Source organism: Hyla sarda, chromosome 1 (genome assembly GCF_029499605.1).
Source record: "Hyla sarda isolate aHylSar1 chromosome 1, aHylSar1.hap1, whole genome shotgun sequence".
Taxonomy (NCBI): domain Eukaryota; kingdom Metazoa; phylum Chordata; class Amphibia; order Anura; family Hylidae; genus Hyla; species Hyla sarda.
In genome coordinates this window covers 195785763-195796389 of record NC_079189.1, presented here as the reverse complement: position 1 = coordinate 195796389, position 10627 = coordinate 195785763, and the positions used below count along the sequence as shown (strand labels likewise).

Genomic DNA, 10627 nt, shown 5'->3' with positions numbered 1-10627 from the left:
AGTTCCAATGCACCTGTGGATTAGCCTGACGTTGAGGCTATTTCCAGATATTTCAGTTTATTTAGAACACAGTTGAGCATCCTTTTACATTAAAAAAAGACAACGGCTGTCATAAGGATGAATAACTTCATTAAATGAGATATTGACCATAGAAATAAAGGTAGAAATAAAAAAGGCATTAAAGAATAAAAAATTCTGCTGCGGTGGTGCAGTGTAAAGGCCAAGCCATACTGCAGCATTTACTGTATCTCTATTAGACAATAAACACATTCATTATTACAATATTTAGAATTTAATATGTACAGTGCAATAGATATGCCCATATGTGGGTATAAGTGGAGAGGACCAAGCATCTGTCACCTCTGAGTTTATGTCCTGGAGGAAGGATTCAAAGATTTCCCTGACAGCAGGCATCACACATTAGATGAATATCTTTGGTGTATTGTCACGATTCGGCTTCCAGGTAGTGGATCCTCTGTGTCAGCGAGGGATTGGCGTGGACCGTGCTAGTGGACCGGTTCTAAGAGGCTACTGGTTTTCACCAGAGCCCGCCGCAAAGCGGGATGGTCTTGCTGCGGCAGTAGCAACCAGGTCGTATCCACTAGCAACGGCTCTACCTCGCTGACTGCTGAGAAGGCGTGGGACAGAAGGACTAGGCAGAGGCAAGGTCAGACGTAGCAGAAGGTCGGGGGCAGGCGGCAAGGTTCGTAGTCAGGATGGGTAGCAGAAGTTCAGGTACACAGGCTTTGGACACACTAAACGCTTTCACTGGCACAAGGCAACAAGATCCGGCCAGGGAGTGCATGGGAGGAGGTCAGATATAGTCAGGGACCAGGTGGAAGCCAATTAGGCTAATTGGGCCAGGCACCAATCATTGGTGCACTGGCCCTTTAAGTCTCAGAGAGCTGGCGCGCGCGCGCCCTAGAGAGCGGAGCCGCGCGCGCCAGCACATGACAGCAGGGGACCGGGACGGGTAAGTGACCTGGGATGCGATTCGCGAGCGGGCGCGTCCCGCTGTGCGAATCGCATCCCCAACGGCCATGACAGTGCAGCGCTCCCGGTCAGCGGGACTGACCGGGGCGCTGCAGGGAGAAAGACGCCGTGAGCGCTCCGGGGAGGAGCGGGGACCCGGAGCGCTAGGCGTAACAGTACCCCCCCCCCTTAGGTCTCCCCTTCTCTTTGTCCGGTAACTGCCTCCCCTGGGATGAGGACACCGGGAAAGAATGGAGGGTTTCCTCAACGGCAGGCAGTACAGCAGGAGTGGGAATGGGGAGGGAGGGCAGAGGGCGAGGCCTGGCACGGGGCAGTGTGACACCAGGACGGGGGCCATGGGGAGGCACAGAGGCTTGCCTGACGGGACTGGGAGGGGGGGAGAGGCACTTCCTGTGGCAGGCAGAGTCCCAGTTCCTGATCTCCCCGGTGGTCCAATCAATGGTGGGGGAATGAAGCCGGAGCCAAGGCAGACCGAGGAGGACCTCAGAGGTACAGTTGGGGAGAATGAAGAACTCAATCCTCTCAAGGTGGGGTCCAATAGACATGAGGAGGGGCTCTGTGCGGTAACGCACGGTGCAGTCCAATCTGGCTCCGTTGACCGCGGAAATGTAGAGCGGCTTGACGAGACGGGTCACCGGGATGCTGAATTTATTAACAAACGACTCCAAAATAAAATTTCCAGAGGCACCAGAGTCCAAGCAGGCCACGGCTGAGAGGGAGGAGTTGGCTGTAGAAGAAATCCGCACGGGCACCGTGAGACGTGGAGAAGAAGACTTAGAACCAAAAGATGCAACACCCACGTGAGCTGGGTGCGTGCGTGCGTTTCCCAGGCGTGGAGGACGGATAGGGCAATCCACCAAGAAATGCTCAGTACTGGCACAGTACAGACAGAGATTTTCTTCTCTACGGCGATTCCTCTCTTCCTGGGTCAGGCGAGGCCGATCCACTTGCATGGCCTCCTCGGCGGGAGGCCCAGGCGAAGACTGCAAAGGATGCTGTGGGAGAGGTGCCCAGAGATCTAAGTCTTTTTCCTGGCGGTGCTCTTGGTGTCGCTCAGAAAAACGCATGTCAATGCGGGTAGCCAAATGGATGAGTTCTTGGAGGTTGGCAGGAATCTCTCGTGCGGCCAGCACATCCTTGATGCGACTGGATAGGCCTTTTTTAAAGGTCGCGCAGAGAGCCTCATTATTCCAGGATAGTTCAGAAGCAAGAGTACGGAATTGTATGGCGTACTCGCCAACGGAAGAATTACCCTGGACCAGGTTCAGCAAGGCAGTCTCAGCAGAAGAGGCTCGGGCAGGTTCCTCGAAGACACTTCGGACTTCAGCGAAGAAGGATTGGACTGTGGCTGTGGCAGGATCATTGCGGTCCCAGAGCGGTGTGGCCCAAGACAAGGCCTTTCCTGAAAGAAGGCTTACTACGAACGCCACCTTAGACCGTTCTGTAGGAAACAAGTCCGACAACATCTCCATATGCAGGGAACACTGAGACAAAAATCCACGGCAGAGTTTAGAGTCCCCATCAAATTTGTCCGGCAGGGACAAGCGTAGGTTAGGAGCGGCCACTCGCTGCGGAGGAGGTGCAGGAGCTGGCGGAGGAGATGGTTGCTGCTGTAGCAGAGGCAGAAGTTGCTGTAACATGGCGGTCAACTGCGACAGTTGCTGTCCTTGTTGGGCAATCTGCTGCGATTGCTGAGCGACCACCGTGGGAAGATCAGCGAGACTTGGCAGCGGCACCTCAGCGGGATCCATGGCCGGATCTACTGTCACGATTCGGCTTCCAGGTAGTGGATCCTCTGTGTCAGCGAGGGATTGGCGTGGACCGTGCTAGTGGACCGGTTCTAAGAGGCTACTGGTTTTCACCAGAGCCCGCCGCAAAGCGGGATGGTCTTGCTGCGGCAGTAGCAACCAGGTCGTATCCACTAGCAACGGCTCTACCTCGCTGACTGCTGAGAAGGCGTGGGACAGAAGGACTAGGCAGAGGCAAGGTCAGACGTAGCAGAAGGTCGGGGGCAGGCGGCAAGGTTCGTAGTCAGGATGGGTAGCAGAAGTTCAGGTACACAGGCTTTGGACACACTAAACGCTTTCACTGGCACAAGGCAACAAGATCCGGCCAGGGAGTGCATGGGAGGAGGTCAGATATAGTCAGGGACCAGGTGGAAGCCAATTAGGCTAATTGGGCCAGGCACCAATCATTGGTGCACTGGCCCTTTAAGTCTCAGAGTGCTGGCGCGCGCGCGCCCTAGAGAGCGGAGCCGCGCGCGCCAGCACATGACAGCAGGGGACCGGGACGGGTAAGTGACCTGGGATGCGATTCGCGAGCGGGCGCGTCCCGCTGTGCGAATCGCATCCCCAACGGCCATGACAGTGCAGCGCTCCCGGTCAGCGGGACTGACCGGGGCGCTGCAGGGAGAAAGACGCCGTGAGCGCTCCGGGGAGGAGCGGGGACCCGGAGCGCTAGGCGTAACATGTATGGCGTGACGTATACCTTGTTTTGTTTCTGGCTGATATATTTGGTATGATGAACTTAGATAAATAGACTGGATTTGAAATAGACAAGATAGATAAGTTAACTTGTGTACCATACTCAGAAAATGCAAGTGACATTGCAATCCTGATGGTTACAATGCTCAAATAAGGCATTAAAGCATGATGTTATGATACGCACAAGGGGGGTTCTGTTACATAACAGTTAAGAACACAAATACAACAGAACAATCTTGAATGTGTCACCCTCCTACTTGTAGGAGCCTCACCCCCCATACTATGTAACTTCACATAAGCCTTTATTTGGGATATACTCCCTTATGGGTAACAAGTTGAAAGTCTCCATCAAACCAGATCCTGCTCTCAATGGTACTATTATATTAACACATACACTATATACTGTTTAGTCCTCTCCACCTCAGGACCAAATTATTCAGGCCACACCTAAGACCTTTGGATGTTTAGGTCTATTCTACATCTTCCTACTGATCCTTACTGAGCTGGCTTCTTTCGAAGCAACCAAATGGATTCAGCAGCAACCACACTTGGCTATGATCTTAGTCTGACAGACTTACAGCCTTTTTATGGGATCTGTAGACTAAACCCCATTTAGGGGGCAGCCTGCGCTGAATGCCATTATTCACCCTGTTTGCTAACCATGCTTTCTAGGGTAACGTCCAAGACTTGCTCACTGAAGCAGCTAAATTATTCACCTCCAGATACTCATCTGAACTTACCAGCCAATCGTTCAGAAATTTCTTCTCCAGTCGCTCATTAATGGGCAAGCTGCTCTAGCCACCAGTCCACAGCTCTTCTCCTATTACACAAGCCCTTACTAGTCTCTAGTTCACCAGAACTCTTGGACCAAACCAAAGGTCCACTAGGCACAGAATGTGGGCCATTCACACTCTCCCCTATTGGCATCAATTTCTATATTTTAACTTCTATTTCTTTCAATACTGTCGTGGAATTGTTCACCTTGTGTGACTACACATTTCCTAGTCAACATCAAGCTGACCCTAAACACAAGGTTTTGTTTATATTTAATTCTGTAGTTGACATCCTTATCCTTGTTTCCATCTACAGCAACATAACTCAATGGTACCACCATCTGTTACCTGCCAGCTTTACAGTAAAATTCTATCAAACTCTATCCAATTGTAATTGGACCTTATGAATCATTTCTAGCATCTTACATATTTTTCCACGGAAAAAGGTGCTGACTCATCACTTGTTGGGATACAACTTGTGTTACCGACCCATGGTCTTTGGATGCTGTGGTGGAATTGTGGGGGGATAGTGAGCTGGTACATATATTCTTGAGGTGAAATTAGAAACAGAAATCAATGTGCAGTCTCTAAGGTAACCTTCTAATTTATGAAGGTCAACATTTTCAAAAGATACATCTTTATTTATTATACTAATAGAGGGAGCATATGGTCCACCTCCCCTTACAGGTAGCCAAACAACCATAGTAATCCTATTTATTGAAGTTGGAGGCAATAATTATGCTTTTAGAACAGGGTCTGTATACTTAACAAATCCCAGTTAAAATATGCTATTAGAGAATAAAAAAAAGGGAATCCCTCAGTAAGGATTACAAAGAACATATCTAACTCTGAAGAACCCAGCACTTAGTCCCATAATTTTAATGTGAATGGTGTAGTGGTTTCCAGTAGAGTGGCACTGCAAGGAAACTGAGCACAGCTGAGAGCACACATACTGGAGATTACAGATGATCCGGGCAGCAAGACACTCTGTGATCAACTTATCATCAAGGGACCTCAGTGGGGCAATCTCAAAAATGAGATTGTCCAAAGGAGCCAACCCCTTTGAAGGGGAAATCCAGGAGTAGAAAAATGGAACTCATTTTTTCAAAAACAGCTACCCAGCCAGTCTCCAGGTTGAGTGTTTCTGCAGCTCAGTTCCATTAAAGTGAATGGAGCTGTTTTTGAAAGAAATTATCTCTGTTTTTCTATTCTTGTATAACCCCTTTAAATCATCATTAGAAAACTTGTACTTCCTGTTCAACTGTAACTTTCATACAAAATGTTTGTCAACAAGTGATATATCGTATAATACTGAATCGCCAGCACTGGGGCCTGATATTTCTAGAACCTTTTAAGATTACATGTACACATTGAACATTCTATTGATCGCAGCCCACTGGAAGTCCAGATGCTATTTCTATTTTAAGATAAACAGCTCTGCATTCTGTGCAGTAATTGAATTGACGTCATTGGTTAAATTGCAGGATTTACCAAACCTTTCTCCTAGATGAAGCCCTCACTGAGTTTTCTCCTATAATGTGGAAATGAATAGATGCAAACAATAAGTAGTTTCTGAGAGTTTTTTCATGTGGGTACCCCATGAGTCAGCCCTCCTCTTCTTTCCTGTGATACAATGACATTTCTGCATCACAGAATCACATCTGCACTTAAGCCTTGAGTCAACACTTTTATGACTTTTGATAAAGCAATTTAGATGATCATTCAGCCTTGCATGTATCATGTCCATTACCCACAGCTATAATGTCATAAAAGCATGTGCTCACTTACCACCATGATGTTCCATACACCACTGTTTACTGGTGTATTTTTCTACAAAAGCTCTTCATACTTTTCTCCTTTGTCAAATATAGTAAAACCTCTTTGAAAAGACCATCCAAAATTGAATTCAAAAGTTGTCTTATGTGAAAGAAAAGTGCCACCATGCATAAGGTATGGTTGGTGGGTTGAAAATCTGTCACTTAAAATATGTAATTGTTACGTTATGCGCTCTGGCTGTACATACTGGCCGTGAGCGCATGGTCCCGTTACCTGCTGCTGCTGGCCCCGCATCGAGGGACGTGCCGACATGCGTATCCTAGTCAGTCACTCACCGGGTTCTTCTCCTGCCCCCGCCTCTGCCTCTCAGCTCTGTCGCGAATGTCCCCCATCCCCTAGGGCGCATGCGTGCCAAAGCTTTAAGATTTAATGGGCCAGTGCGCCCATCAGTGTAGTACACCTCTGGCTCATTGATAAATTCCTCCTCCTCCTACACTTCCCTGCAGGATCTTTGTTGCATTGTTTCTGAGAGAAAGCATTCCTGAGAGTTGCCTTGTCATGTATCTGATCCTTTGCTCTGTGACCTTACCTTGCTCACCTGCCGCCTGCCTACTGACCTCCTGCTACATCCTGACTACACTACTGTGCCGTCTGCCCTGACCTTCTGCTATCCTGACTACGAGCTGCCTTATCCCTCCTCGCCTCGCATCTCCTCAGTCGCCTGTGTGGTCGAGCCGTGCCAGGGGTAGCGACCTGGGTGTCGCCTGCCACAGCAAGTGCATAACGCTTTGCGGCAGGCTCTGGTGAAAACCAGCGTCACCTTAGACTCTACTGGTACGGTCCGAGTCATCTGCAACACAGGTTCAGTGGATCCACATCCACCGGTGTTCCTGTCTTCTGAATCATGAGTGTTACATTAATCTTTTGCAAAGGTTTCACCATATATTTATAAATGAATTACAAGATGTTACAAGATGAACCCCAGGACTTCTCCAAGTAATGGGTATTCCCATCTCCTTAACCATGTCTCTATATTTAATGTATGGCAGCATAAACAAGTTTGCAATTAGTTTAATTTAGCTAAGTTGCCTGGTTCCATAGATATCTCTTATTTCCCCCTGTTGTTGACAGCTTGCTTTGTTCCTGACCACCAGCTCTGCTTTAGAAGCAGTGGTGAGGTCACTCTCTAGAGCTGCCAGAGCTCCCGACCACACACCAGGTTCCCTGCTCAGGCTTATCTCAGCCCATTAATCATGTCTAATTGCTGCAGACATAATCCTTTAGCTTGGGAGATGTCAGACACAGAAGAAAATTACCTGTCTCTGACCCCAGCCCGGCCACCAGCACTCCCAGAAGTGTGAGCGGACAGCAGCAGAGAGGTTATTAGCCAGATGAGAATACCTCTTTAAAGGGTTTGTTCAAGGATACATCAAGTGATTAAAGAAAAAAGGATGATACAAAAATAAAAGCCTGTAGTTAATTGGTTAAACTGCAGTGGTAAATGGCCAGTGGCTGAAAAGCAGGGCAAATCTACCATATTTGCTCACAGCAGCCAATGACAGCACAGCTTTTAGAGCAAAATTTAAAATGTGCTAGGGTACCTTCTTTTTTTGTGGAGGATACTGGACTTGCCACTCCTATCTGGATGTTAAAGGAATGGCTTATTTCACAGACAGACTATGTTTGTCAGATCTACCTCTCTCAGTAGAATGTTGCACCTCCATTTTCCTTTGGATGTTCGCTGATACCTGAATATCTACCAATGTTGTGCTGGCCTCTGCAACTTCTTTCTGTGGGGCTACATCTAAGACTCAGTGTATCTGTCCCCCCGGCCACAGAATCTGAATGACCTGAGACAACGCATCACTGAAACAGTGGACTCTATATTCAACTGCCCAGATATCTGTTCAAAATCTCTTTGAACATTTGTTGTGTATAGATATTCACTATGTAGTGTTATGTTCCATCAGTTATGAATACTGAGGCTATAATTTTGCCCCAATCTTTTTGAATCACCATGTAGTTTTCTTTAATATATGGATAGGGTTGTGTAAAAAAGAATTAAAAAAAGATGTAATACATACCTACCCAGATCCCCTGCAGATGCTGTTTCCCGCTTTTCATCACATCTCCTGGTTTCTGTGAAGCGTCATCACAAGAACTGCCCGCTCAGCCGATCACTAACTGAGGTGGAACTTTAATGGGGACACTGATTATATCTGCCTACAGTACATTAAACCATGTTTTCTCAAGATCCATACCTGTGACTCTCCAGTTACTGTAAAAGTAAAACTTCCCTCATACCCTGACAAGCTTAGTCTGTCAGGGCATGCTGGCACTTCTTAAACAGCTGAAGAGTCACAAAAATACAGTTTTATGTCTGTATTATACCTTATTATGATTGGTAATAAAATATTATAATGTCTAACTACTGCATGGTACTGATAAACTAGCCAGTTATACTATAAAAATTCAGAGTATCAGGACTGAAATAAGTTATGACATTATCCTATTGAAATACAACAATTAGTACTGTAGTTGTATATATACCAATGCATTTCTTTGAGCAATTTTGAAGTCGATGCTTTTGTATAAAATAGTAAACCTTTTAGTTCTTTTAATGGTTAAAAAAATTTTCATTCATTGTCCACAACATGTCACTTAGTCAGAAAAGTTTGGCTTTATAGTCTTTTAAACATATGGATTAACATCAAAGTAGCATAGATGTAGGTCATCAAGGGCAGCTATGAAAGAACATACATAGAGGCACATGCATTTTGTACTTCAGCTCCTAGGAATCTAATGTACTGTATGCAGGAATTGTTAGTAGTGCTTACAAGATAGAGGACATTTTAGGTTCTTTGCATACAAGCACTGTAAAACAGTGATACTATGTATCTACAAATGGTGTATGTAAGTGGCAGACACCCTTTTGCAAGTTTCATAAATCCCACATTTTATTATACACTACAGAAACATCAATGGTAAAATCCAAAAATAACAGGAAATAAATTTGGTCCTGGAAGGACTGTTGTGCCATGTTGTGTTACTACATTGATTCCATAAACATACAAAATAACTAAAATTGCACAATATAGAAAAAGCACAGGTAAACATAAAAAGTCAAAAGTATAAAACAAATCAAAGTACAAAAATATAAAAAAACATAAAAAAAATGGCATTTCTAGTTCTGAGAAGCCTTTCTTTTAGTAGTTCAGCTGTACAGTGCAAAGGTTTCCATTCTTCATGAAATACAGAGAAATGAATACTTAATGTATTAAACTGTGGTCACTTGGTATTATCTTCAACATTCAATAGACTCCATTTGGTTTGATGACATTCTTTTTGAATCTTATAAAATAGAAAAAAAAATAATATAAACACACAATAGTACAAATCTCATCAACTTGCCCTTAACTGTACTAGATAATCCATGCTTTACCCATCTCATTTATGTTTATTTAAAGGGGTACTCCGGTGAAAACCTCTTTTCTTTTAAATCAACTGGTGGCAGAAAGTTAAACATATTTGTAAATTACTTCTATTAAAAAATCTTAATCCTTCCTGTACTTATTAGCTGCTGAATGCTACAGAGGAAATTCTTTTCTTTTTGGAATGCTCTCTGATGACATCACAAGCACAGTTCTCTCTGCTGACGTTATTATAATAATGCTTTATTTTTTGTTGTCCTTAGTGGGATTTGAACCCAAGTCCCCAGCACTGCAATGCAGCAGTGCTAATCACTGAGCCACCATGCTGCCCTAAGCATACATCTGCTATGCATGGTTGCTAAAATGGACAGAGATGTCAGCAGAGAGCACTGTGCTCGTGATGTCATCAGTGTTCCAAAAAGAAAGGAATTTCGTCTGTAGCATTCAGCAGCTAATAAGTACTGGAAGGATTAATATTTTTTTAATAGAAGTAATTTACAAATATGTTTAACTTTCTGCCACCAGTTGATTTAAAAGAAAAAAGGTTTTCACCGGAGTACCCCTTTAAGTGGGCACTGCGTAATGTGAAATTATTACTCTCTGATTACTTTAACAATGTACTTATAAGGTAAACATGGGTTGTCCTAAACCAGAGGACCAATACCCCGCTTAATTGTTTTTAAAAGGGTTGTGAAGACAATCCCTGGACATTTGACCTGTGAGGGCATGGGCATATGGAAATCATGGATGGGATCTCCTGCTCATGACCCCCTTTTGCTACCCTGCTCTGTAGATGTCCCATTCAAGGAGCTGTCCTTTTATTATATTGATGTCCATTAATGTGAATTGCCACCATGTAATTATACATTCACCTGCAGCAGCCAGTTCCCTGCGTCTTCCCCTGGAAAGTCGGGACCAGTGGTGGGATCACTCTATTTATTTCATAAGAAGCACCTATTTATTTATCAAAGTTTAATAGGATTTACTAATAAAGTCTTTGCCTCTCATAATTTCCTTTGCAGTTGAAGTATTATGCTCACCCTTGCTTTGCTTTCAATGAGATAACAAAAAAAATGCGCTTCATTTTAATATAGCTAGCATTAGCCTGGAAGGCAGCAAATATTTAATATCACAGACAACTGTTTAAATATTTAGGCAATGCTTGCCAAGG

The 10627-nt window shown here is 45.0% G+C and overlaps 1 protein-coding gene across 3 annotated transcripts in view; it reads right to left on the bottom strand.

The window, feature by feature from the left end:
• Positions 1-8655: 8655 nt before the first annotated feature.
• The window catches only part of LOC130362316 (uncharacterized), a 158753-nt gene continuing 156781 nt past the window's right edge, over positions 8656-10627 (bottom strand). For all 3 annotated transcript variants that reach the window (XM_056566593.1, XM_056566586.1, XM_056566600.1), the window contains one exon: positions 8656-9376. In XM_056566593.1, coding sequence (XP_056422568.1) covers positions 9330-9376 — 47 coding nt within the window. In that variant the 3' untranslated portion in view covers positions 8656-9329. The remainder of the gene's footprint in view (positions 9377-10627) is intronic.